Consider the following 16,471-nt stretch of genomic DNA (forward strand, 5'->3'; position numbering starts at 1 on the left):
TCTTGTGGCCTCTCAGCCCAATTGTGTGTGACATTGCTTCCCATATTTGTTACTTCAGAACTGTCGGACCCACAGGACGCCGTTTATACCACGAACCCAAATTCACAACCCACACTCCAAAGGCAAAACTAATCTGGTTTTGCAATTGATATTTCATTCATTGTACAGTGGTGCCTTGAGACAGAAATTTAGTTTGTGACGTGAACACGGTTGTAACTCAAAACACTTGTCAAATCACCTTTCCCCAATTCAATTGCTCTTAATCAGTTTCAAAAAAGCTGTTTTTTTTTAAAGATAAATAACCACTCTATATTATTGTACTGTTGCATTCCAATCAAGTGTATTGTTCCTCCTGGTGAGGCCAAAGAGTTGTGCTAACCATTAGCATGCCAATGGTACTTCCCATTACAGTATTTGTTAGCATTAAACGGGCAGGGTCTGTTCTTAAGGCAACATTGGTTGTTAATAGTGTGTCATTCTCTTTATTTTCTGTTTAGTTTGACAGTAAACTTAAACAGGGAGTGGGGTTTTTGAAATGCTGATTATTTGCCAAACTGCTGCCTTACTTATTTACTTACAGTTTACTGCCATAAAGTGCTCACATCTCAAGTATAGCTCATCTGAATTAAGAAAACCTTTATTAGTCTCGCAATGGAGAAATTATGTCTTACATCTCCAAAAACTAAAATCGGATGGTTCAAGGTAGCCAATGGGTACGCATCAGAAGGAGCAGCACAATGTCCGTTAAATGTGCCAAAAATTGTTAAATTTTTTCCCCTCATTCTATTTCACTACACTATTGCTGTATGTTTTATAAAGTACATTAGTTAGTGCCATTTTCCTTTTGATTTCTTTTTTTTGTGGCAGAGCCAGGAAATGATTAATGGCATTTTTAAATCATTTCAAAGGGGAAATATAATTTGAGATAACAGTGTTTTGCGTTACAAAAGTACTGTAGCTCCGCCACCGAATCTATATAAATGTGATTTCTGTTTTTTTCATGTGGTCATTCTGGGGTTGTGTGAGGAAAATTTAGAGGGGGAAATTAATTAGTTCTGGGGAGGGGGGGCTGTCAGGGTAGAGTTGGCGAATGTGAAGCACTGTGAATACTTTGTCTTAAATAGTTAAACATAACTACATGTATATTTCTGGTAAGACGATTGTCATTTTAAACTTTTTGTGGTCTTTTTTGCAAACGTGATTGTGGTAATACTGTACTCTCGCCCAAAGCCGGGGGGCGTGGCTTAACACGGTTTCCCAACCTGTGACGTCATGTGTATCCGGCTGGCCTCTCGTCCAATGGGGGAAGCGGAAAACAAAACACTGTGCTTGTAGCTCGCGAAGCTAGGAGCGCCATCTTGAAGCCAGAGTTCGGTTGAAAGCCGACACAAATCGGGAAAACACCTCAAACCGAGCTCCGGCGTTGACTTTTTCTTGCCTTCGAACCTTCGAGCCCTTCTGAGAAACGCGCCAGGCATGGCACCGACCTGTTGAGTGCACATTAGGGACGTGCCATTGAGGATTTGGCCGTAGTGCTAGTTAGCTTCTAGCTTAGGGGGTGGGAGGGAGGAACGGGGGTTTGGGGTCCATTTTTTTCCTTCCCCGAAGTAGTTTGTTTATGTTGCTCCACACGGACATGTCATCTTCAAACCAAGGTAAAGTGCCACAAAAGTCACATCGACATTCTACGGACATAGCTGCTTGTTGTTTACAGCGCGTTTTGTACCCTGTCGTCAAGTGGGACACTTTGCTCAAAATAGCGTGACAGCGGCGCCTAAACTAGCCTCAGAGCTAAGCTAAGTGCTCAGAGGAGAAGGGGACTTGCACAACTCGGCACCTACTAGCACAATTGCTCGTCTCATTTCGATCTTACTGTCATAAAATCATTAAGAAATGACAGTGTGCTCGGGGGGTCTCGTCAATGTTTATGCTCATCAGCCAGGGCGTAGAAATCCACAAGGGTTGAATCTAGTTTTTTTGTTGTTGTTGTTTTGAATTTGCCGTTTTTGCTTGTTTTCCATAAACGTTCAAAAATGACGATAGTGAAGCAATTGTGGATGCTCACGGCGACAACTGCACTGCATGCGTTGTGCATACTCTATCTTGTTGATTTGTAAAAGTGCATTAGTCAGATGAATAAATGTTGCGATGTGATTTATTATTTTTTTTGGAACCACAAATGATTTGAAATGAAAGAAGCGTGATGTGCTTTAACTGCAGACTTTAAGCTTTAATGAATGAATTTGTAGGAATGACCAATTTGTATATGTGCCTCCCACTTTTGAAGGGATCAAAACACAATAGGCTGCTCAGCTGTGCCATTGCCAGGTTGGCTGTCAATGGAACTGGTTCCCTTGGATTTCTTGATGTGTCGGCCTGTCACTGTAAAAAAATCGGTTATTCTATTGAAGCTCCTTCAGCAAGAGATTGATAAGAAGGAGAGGTACCGCCGCTTGTTCCTGCCGACAGCTGTCAGGCTATTGAATAGACGGTCCTGTAAACCTGGATTCACCCCCACTCACCCATTTTTAATATGCTGATATTTATATTTTTTATATTTATATTGATACACTTTTTGTCTTCTACTTTCTCCCTAATTATGCTGCTGTAAAGTGGGAATCCCTCCATTGTGAGACAAATAAGAAAACCTTTATCTTAAAGGCAGAAGTAAAGGGAAAATATCACATGCAACAACAAGCTGAAACTGGAGATAGTTGTCGTCACTCGGGATGAAATTCAGTGTTTGTTGTCGCAGTTGGTGAATTCCGCACTTCAGGCTCGATGCGACTACAAATGATTTGCCACCAAGTATTCGTTCAAAAGGCAAAGCTTCTTTTCTGATTATTCCTTTGTCTCATTCCATTTGGTCCCTTCAGAAGTGCAAGGCACGTTGCCATTCCTTCACTCGATACCTGATTTGGATGTAAATACTCTCAAATTACAGATGAAAGGCTGCAATGAACTGCTTTTGAAATATTCTTCTCTTTTTCTGTCTGTGTCACATACTTTATTGTCGCTGATTGCGCTGGGCCCCCCAATTGGATTTTTGACCTATGGTTTCTGCCCCATTGTTTGTTTATTAATAGATTTAGCCGAGCCGGATCTGGCCATGGGAGCAGGCGGGGCCCAAGCCAGTGGCGGAGCTGTCGTCCCAAAAGGAAGCAAGAGACGAGCAGCGTAAGTGTTCAATAACACGCTCGTAATTATGTGAGCGACACCTTCTGATTTCCCTCTTGTTACTTTGAATTTGGGATTGGCCAAGTTTTTCTGATCAAATTCGTAATCGGACTCCTGCGGTGTGACCAAAACAGACTAAAATATTAAATGTATTGCCATTGTAGCAATACAAAGAAAAGGGGTCGAACTGATGAGTTGACACGTCAGGACTCTGCAACGTTTCAAGCTTGAGACCAACTAATTGTGACTTTTTTTTTCTTGCAACCAATCATCCCATTTCCAAATGTCTTGGTGCATTAAACGCAGTTTGAAGTGGCCGCTCCAACCACACGAGGACTTTGGGCAAATTTTTTCACGTCTTTGCACAAACGTCATTGTCACGTCACAATATACATCCTTTTTTTTTTTTCCCCCCAAATTCAATCTGCAAACATGATCCTTTGCTGTAGTTGCACAATTCAAAAGTATATCCTCAGATAAAATAAAAACCACAAGTGGAATAGAAATAATGACACAGAAATGGCTGCTTTGTGAATGGCGAAGGGGGGGGGGGGGGGGGGGGGCTTTGATGTCCCGTTCTCTGACGTGCTCATCTCCTGAGCACAAAAAGAGAGCGGCCACTCCTTAACTAGTAAAACATTTGCCAACACCAGCATTCAGCCTCACGCTTGGTTTTATTTCTAAACTGTTTTTTTTTTCTTCCTACTTCCTATGCTGGTCAAAAAAAATCAATAATGTCATCAATTAGTCAACTTAGACTTGACTTTCATCTCATTACAGTCGACTGCAAAAAATGTTTAGTGTTCCAGAATATAGAAGGCCTTTTCGTATTATTATTGTATCGTGTCGCTGCTATTTTATGTCTCCTACTTGGATTGCAGGCCTGATTTTGACGATGACGACGAAGGAAACAAGTTGTTCAGGTACTGGAGTCTTATCATGGCGTACATTGTGTTCCATGTCGCCGTGGCGACAGCTGCCAACTGATGGCGATCTGCCCGTTCCCTCTTTCATCAGGTGTGACGACGACACAGGAGGCTCCAACGACAAAGAGCGCTTTGCGAGGTAGGGACCGCTGAATTAAGTCGTGTGTGTGAACCTTTTGTCGGGACCGCGAGCTCACTCTCCATCTTGACAGGACTGTCAGGGATATCAACCCTGTCAATCTTGCGCGTCTTCCCCAACAGAGACAAGTCCATTTTTTATGGCTCACTAACAACTTTCACTATGTTTCACGTCGGTAATCCTTCTCTTTTCTCTTTATTCCCTCTCCTCAGGCGGTCTCTTTCTCTTGGTCAGCTCTTGCTCTCTCTGTTGTCATACACCTGACATTGAAAGAGCAGACTCGCTTGCTCAAATTCATTTTTTTTCCTTTTCTTTTTGGACAAATCACGATTTATTCATCTCATTCCCAGCTCTTCTTCAGAGACGGCCCACTGGCACATTATGACATTAACTCTAAGCTCTCCCTCGCGTTGTCCATCCGGCTCTCCCTCCTGTCCCGTCCGCTCCAGGGAGAACCACAGCGAGATCGAGCGGCGGAGGCGGAACAAGATGACGGCCTACATCACGGAGCTGTCGGATATGGTGCCCACGTGCAGCGCGCTGGCACGCAAGCCCGACAAGCTTACCATTCTGCGAATGGCCGTATCCCACATGAAGGCACTGAGGGGCAGCGGCAACACCAACCCGGACGGCTCCTACAAACCGTCCTTTCTCACCGACCAGGTGAAGACACTCTTGGGATGGTATTAAGTTGAGAGGGGGAACCAATTAAAGACAGCGGGATGGATCACGGTTCACACTAGCTTTTCGTCATTGAAAATAGGCTGACAATTATTAAACAATTGCACAGATTTTCCTGACACTCCGACATCCACGACAACAAAATACAGTCAACCTACCTACATCATAGAGGTTATAGACCCCCAATATACCATTGCAGCAATAAATGCAAAATCCCTGATACAGAGATTGAGGTGAGTTTTTATACCATTTACAGCACTTACCTTTAAGATCCTAAAATATACTTTTAAAACAACACAAACACGCATTTAAAAACATGTCATACATCCCGAGAGAGCAAGGATAATTGGACATTCCTATAATTATCAAATTATCAATGGGGGAAAAAGTGAATTTGAAATTGGCCTCCTTCCCGTTTTCACATGCTTAAAAAATTTGTGCGCTTTCAAAAGTTTCCAACTGGCCCAAAAAAATCAATGAAATAGTGAGACTGCAAACTCCAAATCCACGATTTGGGGGGGGGGGGGGGGGGGTATTTTCCCACATGCAGATGAAAAAGTCCCAAGTCTTTGAAATACCCTTTGTCTGCCAAGTGTACAGTGGTGCCTTGAGATATTAATTTATTGGGGATCTTGACCATGCTCGTAACACTTGAATCCTAATAAAGACTTTGAAATGTTTGTGCAATAAGGAACAGAGCACTAGAATGTATTTTATAAGCACGCGAATGTTACAAATTCAACAGTTTGCGCAGTCAAGATGTAACGCTTCAATTCAATTCATTGTGCTGCGCTTTCTTATGTGGCTGCCTTTAATTCCGATACAACCTGCAAAGAATAGTTGCGTGTTTTTGGTTGGGGTTTTTTTCCTGGATTGTGGGGGGCGCAACTTTGAGTTGGTACACAAGTAATAGCTTTGGATTTCCGTTGCAGCTGATATACCTGTACTGTGCAAGTTGAAATGCTTTTCGCTGCGTTTTAATACCGAGCCCGATGCCGTTTGACTGCAGGAGCTGAAGCACCTCATCCTGGAGGCAGCAGATGGCTTTCTGTTCGTGGTGTCGTGTGAGACGGGTCGCATCGTTTACGTGTCGGACTCGCTGACACCCGTCCTGAACCAGTCGCAGTCCGACTGGCTGGGCTCGTCCCTGTACGACCAGCTGCACCCCGATGACACGGAGAAGCTGAGGGAGCAGCTGTCCACCGCCGAGAATAACAACACAGGTATCCAAAGCGCACAGCAGGAAAGCTCTTGTCTCGAAGGAGTCGGGGTTTGCTAATCGCCTGATTGTGCTCCATCAAAGGGAGGATGTTGGACTTGAAAACGGGAACTGTGAAGAAGGAGAGCCAGCAGTCCTCCGCCAGGATGACGATGGGAGCCCGGCGATCATTCATATGCAGAATGAGGTGTCTGTCCTATTGTTGATGCGACATCTAGTGAGTGAGAGGTGCGCCCGAATGCAACATTTCTTCACATGGTGGTTTTGGTTCTAATTGCAGGTGTGGCTCCTGTCCAGTGGAACCCATGTCCATGAACAGACTAAACTTCCTTAGGAATAGAAACAGGTGATGAGAACCAAGGCTGCGAATTATCCCTACCGCAGTATCGTGCTCGTGTGACGGACTCCTGCATATGGGGCACATTTAATCTTTATTCCCCCCCCCCCCCCCCACCCCCGCTGCTTCAAATTAGGAACGGTTTGGGTGCAGCAAAGGAGGGCGAGCCTCAGTACGTGGTGGTCCACTGTACAGGATACATCAAATCCTGGCCGCCTGCAGGTAAAACATGCTGGCCGCTGAAATATTCGCAGCACTTCACTCTTTCTACATTTTCCTTCTTACAGCCTGATTCCAAAATGGAGCCATCTCATTTTACTCCTCAAATTCCACACACAGTACCTCATAAATGGCAACGCTTTTTTTTTTCCCCCCTCCATTTGTAGCTACCTGCAAAATCTCTAAAATAAAAAGCAAGTGATCATGTCCACACAAACATTGGTCAGTGTTTTGTTGATGTACTTTAAGCAGCAATTCCCGCATCCACTTCTTTTGAATATGATACCACAAGCTTGGTACACTTACGCCGTTGCTACAAAAAAGAACTGCCGAAACTATCCAGAGGTGGGTAAAACAAACAAAACAAAACTTGAGGCTATAATTGCTGCTGAAGGTGCGTCCATAAAAAAAAAAAAAAAACAGTACGAAGCAAAGAATACTGACATGTGATTTCTACGTTTTGTATCTTTTAATGCATTTGCAAACAAACCTCACATTGAGTCGTCACACCTTTTGAAATTGTGGTTCCATTCACAAGATCGAGGCTCTTGAGGCGGGATTGTTTTCCTTTTTATCAAGCAATTCGTTAACATACATGAAATCTCAAAGGAAAGGAGAATCACGTGATCACATGTGGTGTGTGTGTGTGGACCTTTTGGAGGAAATGAATTGAATCCCTTTTGGACAAAGGCTGTGAAGTCAAGTGCTGCGAATAGCTTCTTGATGCGGTGTACATGCAACTCCTGTGCTCAAATACACTTTTGCGCTTCAGGGGTGTCCTTATCAGACAGTGACGCGGACAACACGCAGGGGAGTCGCTACTGTCTCGTCGCCATCGGCAGACTACAGGTTGGATTCACGCCGTGCGTGCATCTGCATCCATTACGTTGTCTCCAATTAAGAACCTACCAGCGTGATTTAGTCAGCTCACTGGTCAGTCCTGTGATGGCAGTGGAGACGCGTGTCTCTGAGCATATCAACCACAAAATATGACTTCATGGCCACGCTGCAGACTTTTCGAAAGCGGATTACGTCTGATGTTTGCACAATTTCGCTGGGATTCGAAATCCTCTGTCCGTTCTCCGTCACTTGCTGCTACAACTCATACAGTTGACAAGCGGTTGAGTCGCACGAGTGGCTTTGTTAAATGCTGCCCGTCATAATGGTCGGCGTATTTCTCTTTCAAATGCAACGACCCGCCTCAGGTGACCTGCTGTCCAGGTGACACGGACGTCAACAGTATCAGTGTTCCAGTGGAGTTCATTTCACGCCATAACTGCCAGGGCGTTTTCACCTTTGTCGACCACCGCTGTGTGGCAGCCATCAGCTACCAGCCTCAGGTACACGCCCCCACCTTAACGCTCTTTTGTTTCATGTTGTTTGAATAAAGGAATTGTGAATTTGTGAAAATAAATTGTGGAGCTTGAACTCACATGTTGTCTTTTTTTTTTTTTTTTGGTTGAGAAGCTTAACTCATTCAGTACCAGCCAATTCTGGACCAAGTCTGAAATGACGTTTAAAAACGTCTTTGGGAGTGATTGAGTTAATTACATAGCATGAGTTAACAAGGTGTGTCTTTTAGGAACTGTTGGGAAAAAATATACTGGAATTGGCCCATCCTGAAGACCAGGGCTTGCTCCGAGACAGCTTCCAACAGGTACAAAAAAACCCAAAACATTGGAACAGCCAACCAGTTCGTGTAGCCAGTGGTTGTCCTTCTTAGGTTTGCGTGGCAGCCCAGTTTATTTATGATTACACCCTGGAATGGTCGCCAGACAAACAACCATTCAAGAAATACGCCACAGACAATCGCCTCTGGGTCTACCGTGGTAGCAACATTTAAAACGTTGTCACAGTTGAAAGAAATTCAATCATTTTCACAATTGGGTTTACTTATGGTCGCCCGTTTGACACAATACATATTTTCAGTTTTTATGTTCATGTTTTTGTTGTGGCGCCACTGCCGAGGATCATTTTACCCAATGCGCATGACTAACTGGTCTCCTAATGCCTTCTGCCCTTCAGTGTGATTTGTTAAAGGTCACATGTGTGAAACATGACCCAGCAATGTAGTGGTGCGTGCGTGAATGTTTGCAGCAGGCAGTGTGCAGCCACGCTCTTGTCTCTCATCACATGTGTTGCGTGTGTGCGCTTCGTTATTATGTAAGTAATGGTAGGCCACATGGATCCAATGTACCCAATGTGGTACAAATTAATAATTATTACGATGATTTCTTTTGTTCCGCTTTCTTGGGCGAGTCGCCAGATGTTGCTGTCGTGCTCCACCCACAGACAAGAATGAAAAGTAAATATTTTACAATTCATTGTTGCCCAACTGTCTTGTAAGTGTTCTTCTAATGAGACAAAATCAAGTTTACTTTTGAGGGACGCCTGCGAAATGAGCAAAAATAAGTTAAAATGGCCACTTCAATCCAAAATTGCCGACTTCTTTTTGGGCATAGGTTAAATGTTTGGGGAGTGGGGGGAGGGTTCTCCTACCGAATGAAATACCCATCGTTTTTCGTTTTATTTTTTTCCACGCAGTGTAGAAACATAAAATATCATAGAGGCAACAGGTGAGCATGCTACCATCGCTTCAGTAATTCAACATGAACGTTCCAACTCGCCTTCATTCTTTCAGCCTTTACAACAGATGAAGTTGAAATGCCTTCAGCCAGTGACTTGTCTGAATAGACTTGTTATTCGAGGAATTATAATTTTACTGTTATTATTGTAATGATATAATTGTATTTCTTGTAGTTGATGCGAATGTTCCATCTCATATACAGCACTTTGACTTTGGTTTGTGCTCAAACACAGCAGCCAGCCAGCCAACAAGCAGTTTATTTCGCTTGTAAGCCCTTCGCACGGTCTTCAACTCCCATTTTTATGCTGGAGGATGAGTGATGTTAAAGTCATGCATGCATACGTCTTCACACCAAAAGGAATTCGGTGACTGTCGTCAAATGCTTCAATGGGTAGTTCTTGCCGTGAGTGAATGAAATTGCTTGCTCCCTTGAATCCGTGGGCACTGGTTTCATGTTGAATGGTTGCGCTCGCTGCATCGTAAATTTCTGGTGAGGCTCTTCAAACGTGGTGTCATGCGTTTGGCACTTAACTCGCATGAACATCAGCATGCTTCTCTGTGTCCGCAGGTGATGAAGCTGAAGGGTCAAGTGCTTTCCGTGATGTTCAGGTTCCGCACCAAATCCAGAGAATGGCTTTGGATGAGAACCAGTTGCTTCACCTTCCAGAATCCATTTTCTGAGGAGATTGAATACATCATCTGCACAAATGTCAACGTCAAGTGAGTTGCGTATTTCGAGCTTAGTTTTTCTTGCTGGTGATTATCTGACCTAATTCCATCATTAACTCTCCTTATTAAAATGATGTCAAATTTGTCATGATGTAAGGAAAATGTTTAGTTATGACTCCAGTCCGCACGTTCTTTTACATTCTCCCAATGTCACACTGATCCCTGTCTCCCTATATGCCACCTCTTGGGGTGGGGGGCGGCAATAGAAATGCGACTCAGGACCCCCTCACCCCCATCCATTCCCCGGGGGTTTTGCTGCCCCGCTCCCTGGGTCAGAGTGGCTCAAACAGCCCCCCTGTGGTCGTTAGCCCGAGCCAGGTAGCTACCAGGTGAGAGCAGGCTGGGTCAAAAAGTAGCGCCTTCTTCACGGCGGACGTCCAGCTCCTCCCTTCCTCCTGACAGCATTCCTGGTGTTAGCGTTAATGCATGTCGAAACGGTGTCAGATGGACTGTAGTGTACTTCAAACTAAGGCTGGGCCATTATGGGGGGGGGGGGGGATAACCATTTGAAAACATGATTATTCATTAATTTGAAAACTGTAACCAAAACTCAATTTTAAACCTGACTTGAAAGAACAACCAGAAAATACATTTGCAACAAAGTAACACAATAATCAAGCATGTTCAACTGATAGCAATAAATGTAAAGATGAATGAATAAATACAGGCTGTTCCTTCTGCGCGCTGCCGGGGCCTCTGAGGCTCCGCATGGTGCCATGCATGCATGAAGTACACACATCAATTAAGAGTGCAAGACGAAAGCTGCAATGGAGCTTTTATAAGTGGACTACATTTTTTTAATAGATTAGGACAATGCTTTGAGTACTCTACTGTTCTTCAATGATCAAGTTTTCATGAGAAACCAAATTTGAATTTGATCCATCAATGTAATTGCCCAGCCCTACTTCTAACAAGGTTATTCAGGTGTCATTTGCATGGGAGCAGCATATGCTCCACCAGAATGTAAAGCGAATACTCTCCTTGTCTCTTTTTTGATGGTGACCGGTGGTGGGCTCTTGTATTCATTTTTATTTTTCTTTCTTTTGTGTTTGTCACTCACTCGGTGCAGGTGCGGTGGGATTCTTAATGAGCCTGCTCCGACGGCACTTGCGGTCGTCACTCATAGTCTTGTCCTTTCACAGGCAATTGCAGCAGCAACAGCAGCAGGCTGAGCTGGAAGGGGGCGGGGCCAGAGACAGCCTGTACGAGGCAGGACCGATAACGCTCTCACAGGTACAGCCTCTTGCTGTTGCGAATGGTGACCGATCGGATGGAACACAGTGGCACTACTCACAATCAATGCCAGGAGCGTTTTACACAAAAAATTGTCATGATTTTATGAAGTATAGCCGCCAAGATGCTTCCCTTAAATAATCATCATAAAACCCTTTTAACTATTTGTGATTGAACATGATTTGGGGATTTTGTTGGGGAGCAATGTGTCTGCAATATAAAGTACGATTGAACGATGCGACGTTTGGCGACGCCAGCAAAATGTCCTAAAAAGTTGTGATTTTGGAGTTGCAAGGATTCCATTTTGGACAGTGACGTGATGCTTGTGGCACTTTATTGTGCTGAATGTTCCAATCCATACATGTATGAATGTATAATGATATCATTTATATTTTATGGATCGTAGTCTGAGGCAAAATGAGTTTTTGGAACATGTTCACTGGTACGGTTGTCATCAGATGCCGGTGCAGTCGGTGACTTTGACCGGGCCGGACCACAACAAGAGCCTGGAAAAGCCAGACCTGTACTCGCCGTCCCTTTTCCAGGGCCCCAGTCAGACCAAGGGCGTGATCGCCACTTCAACGCCCTCAGCTCAAATCTATCCCGCTGTCAACAATTTCAACGCCGGTCGCGCCAATGATACATACAGGTTGGATATTGATGATATTTCTTTATGATGAAATGATTAAATCATATTTCCACAAAGAACTCGCCCCCACCAATCTGCATTGGAATTATTTTCGACGAACTGGTCATTTTAAATTGAAGGTCTCGCAATCATGTGTCTCCTATGGTAAAAATGTAATGAAATATATTGAAGTAGACATTGCAGTGGGTCCACACCCTGCTTGACTGTCATTTCATTTGCTGTCACATGTATTTAGAATTCATCACGTTTTGCGGAGCTGATCAGAGCGAACAAGATTTGACATGCCGTTCTGTCATTCGTAAGACAGATTCCACAAGAAAGCTTTTTCGGGTTAACCGCATCAATTTTCTAGTGGTAGTTGATGCTGCCAGGCCAAAACTATTGGCTTTGTGGTCTAATTCCTCTATTGTTGCCTGGCCTTTCTAGGCTGCTATAATTGTTGCCGTGCCATCTTGTTCTTTTCTTTGATGCATGTTGTTTTTTGTTAAGTTTTTTCCTTCCATTTCCCTCCTTCCGCATTGTACAGGCCGGTTGGTATGGCGCCGCAGATGTCACAGCCGACCCACTCAGCAGGACAGATGCTGGCCCAGATGTCCCGGCAAAATGGAGGCCCACAGCCTGTCACCCCCTCCAACACTGCCAGCCCCCTCCATGGAGGACCGTCAGGAGGATGGCCTGGTCCTGGAGCAGGTGGCGGAACGCAATTCAATACTCAGGTACAGTAACTCCCCCTCCCAATATTCACAGTCCATCATTTGCATATTTGCAGATTTTGCTGCCATCTGGTGGAATATTGGTCCTGTTGTTAGTGTAATTCGTTGATGGGGTTTTTCCCCATGTCTGTTTGAGATACAATACAATAATGCACCCTGTTTTTTGTAGTTGCAGCAGTAATAGCCCCAACATTTAATCCTGTTTATAAATGCCAACCTCTCAAAGACATATTTATGTCTTGAGACTTCACATATTCAATCCCAGGTTAAAAAAAAAAAAATCTCAGCGTAAACAAGGGTCTGAAAATGGCTAGTACTAAAAATAATCACCTTAGATCGACCTAATAATCGGTAACTCGTCTCCTCACTTTGCAGCAGGTGGCTCCCCAAGCAGCAAAGACAATGTCACCACCATTTGCTCCCATGGGGGGATTCGGCTCTTCTAGTTCTTTTGGCCAGATGCCCACGGGTGCTGCTCCCAGCCAGACCAGCGGCGCAAACTATCCACAAATCAACGCGCGCGCCAGTGCCAACACAAACGGTTACGGTAAGTGGCGTTCATATGCGCGTCTCTCTTTCGCTTTGATGTCCCAGACGATTGACGAATTGGCTCACAGCTGGTTCTCGCATTCCAGATGCTTCCCAATCGCAATTCCCTTCGCGGGCAACGGAGGCAGTGTGGCCCCAATGGCAAGGCCAGCAGCAGCATTCGCAGGGCAACGCAGACCAGCACCCTCACGCACAAGGCAACCAGCAAGACATGTTTACTGTGAGTGATGCAAGTGCACACACTCTTGTCGTGGTGCTCGTATATAGGTATAGGTGCCTGGTATAGGCTCCGCCCACCCAAGCAGGAGAAAATGTGGATGGATGGACAGCAGTGGAAAAAGTCAACCACTGGTATTAATCCTCTATATGTGTCTCTCTCTTTTCAGGACGTGTTGTCCATGCTAGACCAGCCCAGCACCTTCAACAGCGATGACTTTGATATTCCCATGTACCCCTCATTTAATGAGTGACTGCAGGTGTACTCCGCCTCCCCCCCCCCCCAACCCATCAAAGACTTTTCCCTCTTTGTTACTTTTGACTCATCCATCTCTCCTGCTTTTGAGAGCATCTGTCTTTGCTTTTTGCTTTGGCTTCCCTTGCACTGCTCAACAAGGAGCCACGGAGAGTAGTGACTGCAGGTTAGACGATCGGGGGAGTGAAAAAAAAAAGAATCAAGGGATGGCAGCCATTTTCTCGACAAAAATCAGACAGGTAAACAGACAGGTAGTGAATCAGTTCACACACACTCACACACAATGGCCTTTTGTTCTTGTACGTTCCTGATTCTTCTCAGGCAATTTGAACTTGTTGCAGTTAGACTTCATGGATCCAATCTTTTCTTTTTAATAACTCTCAGGAAATGACAGGTGTTTTTATTTTATTTCTTTTTTTTAAATATTGTTTGCGCACACACACGGGAACACGCTCTGTTTATCCTTCCCTTATAGACGTTTTTAAATCCATGCCGGGCCTCTGCATGTCGGCACTACTTCATGGAGTGCTTCTACATTACTTGGGTTTCACACTGAGTACTGTTTTCAATGTGGCTTCACTTATGTATTCTTTCTGTTTTTCTCTGGGCAGATTTTTTTTCCTTTTTTATTTTTTTTTAATTTTACGTACAGTGGAACCTCTAACGTCAACCCACCATCCGTTCAGTGTTGCTCGTGCACTTCCAATTACAAAAATCCTCCATCTAGTGAGCACACTGGCATGAAAGCTCCACCAACTAAATAGAAAATAAAATGTTGAATTGTTTTAAAAGCTGAAAATGGTAAGATGACAACTGAGAGAGAAAACAAAACTGCCAACCTTGCAACCTGTGTGTGTGTGTATACACACTGTGTAACAAATTCAGTCCTGATGCATTGAGACACATTATGATCAACAGTTGTATGACATTTGAAGCATGTTTTGACCAAACATTTGTCCTAGTAGATTGGAGCTTCCACTGTACACCTTATTTTTTTTTTTGGGGGGGGGGGGGTTGATTTGTTTTCCAATCGATTCGTTTTAGGTAAACACCTTGTCTGCATACTGTATGTATCAAATACGTGCGTGCGTGTATAAGTATCAATCTGTTTTCGGAGTCTGTTTCAGATATGCTTGGTAATCTCTTCTTTCGCCCTGCAAAATACTCTGTACCATGTATGGGCACTTTGTATTCCTTTTCTTTCAAAAAAAAAGGAAAAAAGGAGAAGCCAAACAAAATATGTAATAAGACCACACAGCAATAAGTTACAAAAAAAACCCCACATTGTGTATTTTTAAAGCCATTCTATTTTTGTGTGCGTCCTAATTGTAGTCGTTGAGTGGTTGTCTGACGAGCGATGCTTGGTTGGTCTTTTCTGTCATGGTTTAATCATGGTGTTTGGGGATACAAATGGGGGGAAAAATAGAGGTAAAGTAATTATTATGAATAATTGCTTTCATGTTTGAGACAAGCAATTGAAACTGGACTGAAAGTTTTGCCAACTCAATCTTTTTGTTGTTTGATCACAATGTTGTGGGCTGATAAATATTTAAAATAATTTTAAACGTTGAAATGAGTTGAAATTCGGCCATTTTTTTGTGTGTGCAACGCCCATTCGACACTCGCTGTATGTAAAGCCTTTTTTCAAGGAGCTTTTTTTGGTGACTCTTTTTGGTTGCTCTTTTGTGCAGGGGTTTTCCAATGATGTGAACTTTTATCACACTCATAGAGACACAAATATATAAATATTCTGTAAATGTTTAAGAAATGTTCAACACGTGAACGAAATGTTTGTTTTTGTAATAAATTGTTATATTGATAAAATATGAAAGAAATGGGAGATTTTGTTGTTGTTGTTCGCCCCTTAGCTGGAACACATCTTCAACAATGAATGTAAGTATCTCTATCTTACTGTTCATAATTGGAGGGTTCTGCAGGTCAAATAATTAAAATTGCTGCTTGGTTTTATTTTTTACATTTTATGCAATGGGGATGTTTTCAATTGATGAGATAACAGTTTTAGAAATTAGTTGGAACAGTCAATCACCTGAAATTATGGAATCACAATTAAATTTTCATGTTCCCATTTGTAGTGTTATGATTGCAATGACCAGGGATTGTACTACTTCTGAGTTGGGAAACGACCTCTATGACAGCCATGTCATCCCCAATGTGATGCCAAACACTTACCGTACATTACTGGTAATGTATACAACCTGTTTTTCGATACTTGCTATTCGACTGCATTGTACTACATTTAAATTCTCTAGTTTTCATTCCGGTATTAAAGTCATATTTTTGTTGTTTAATTAATGGAAATGTTAATTTATTAAATAATTACAAATTACATTTTACTATACATTGAATAACATGAAAAAGTAATTATTTATGAAATACACAAACACACAAAATAATTACGTTTTAAAATGACATTTTCCAAAAAAAAAGAAGAACATTCACATTTTATTTAATCAATTGAAAAATAAATACTATTACGTGAATGGAAAGTAATACAATTTCTAAATTCACAATACAATATAATTCGTTTCTGTGACATGCAGTAATTTATCAAATAATTAGAAATTACAATATGCAGTTCACTTAATAGAATCAGTCGTTTAGGAATTATTGATTACGTTTTACAATTTAAGAAATTACGTTAACTATTTGGAATGATTTTAATTTGGGGGAAAAACCCGTCACTTTTGTCTGTTTAATTGATAAGATACAAGAATGCCCCCCTATTCACCCCGACCCCCGCCTAAAAAAAAGAAGTAAAAGTGAGTTTAAAAAGAGAGTATGTTTGCGTGTTCACCAACAAACCCGCGAGTCGGCGTGTAT

At 42.9% G+C, this 16,471-nt stretch overlaps 1 protein-coding gene across 4 annotated transcripts; it reads left to right on the forward strand.

Annotated features, from left to right (window-relative positions):
* The first annotated feature begins 1,339 nt into the window (after positions 1 to 1,339).
* arnt (aryl hydrocarbon receptor nuclear translocator) lies at positions 1,340 to 15,454 on the forward strand. Of its 4 annotated transcripts, none has more exons than XM_086113326.1 (20): positions 1,340 to 1,655; positions 3,087 to 3,177; positions 4,059 to 4,100; positions 4,195 to 4,242; positions 4,692 to 4,905; positions 5,933 to 6,146; positions 6,227 to 6,329; positions 6,423 to 6,488; positions 6,616 to 6,701; positions 7,471 to 7,547; positions 7,904 to 8,038; positions 8,281 to 8,355; positions 9,854 to 10,005; positions 10,221 to 10,343; positions 11,157 to 11,247; positions 11,706 to 11,896; positions 12,423 to 12,612; positions 12,985 to 13,156; positions 13,245 to 13,378; positions 13,545 to 15,454. In XM_086113326.1, the coding sequence occupies exons 1-20, from the start codon at positions 1,619 to 1,621 to the stop codon at positions 13,626 to 13,628; spliced, it is 2,325 nt and encodes a 774-aa protein (XP_085969452.1). In that variant the 5' UTR covers positions 1,340 to 1,618; the 3' UTR covers positions 13,629 to 15,454. The 4 variants fall into 4 exon arrangements, with proteins under 4 accessions (XP_085969452.1, XP_085969453.1, XP_085969454.1 ...); XM_086113327.1 differs by having other exon boundaries at positions 12,988 to 13,156; XM_086113328.1 differs by lacking the exon at positions 10,221 to 10,343.
* Positions 15,455 to 16,471: the final 1,017 nt, after the last annotated feature.

Source organism: Hippocampus guttulatus, chromosome 6 (assembly GCF_054856545.1).
Source record: "Hippocampus guttulatus isolate MCC_2025c chromosome 6, RoL_Hgut_1.0, whole genome shotgun sequence".
NCBI classification, from domain to species: domain Eukaryota; kingdom Metazoa; phylum Chordata; class Actinopteri; order Syngnathiformes; family Syngnathidae; genus Hippocampus; species Hippocampus guttulatus.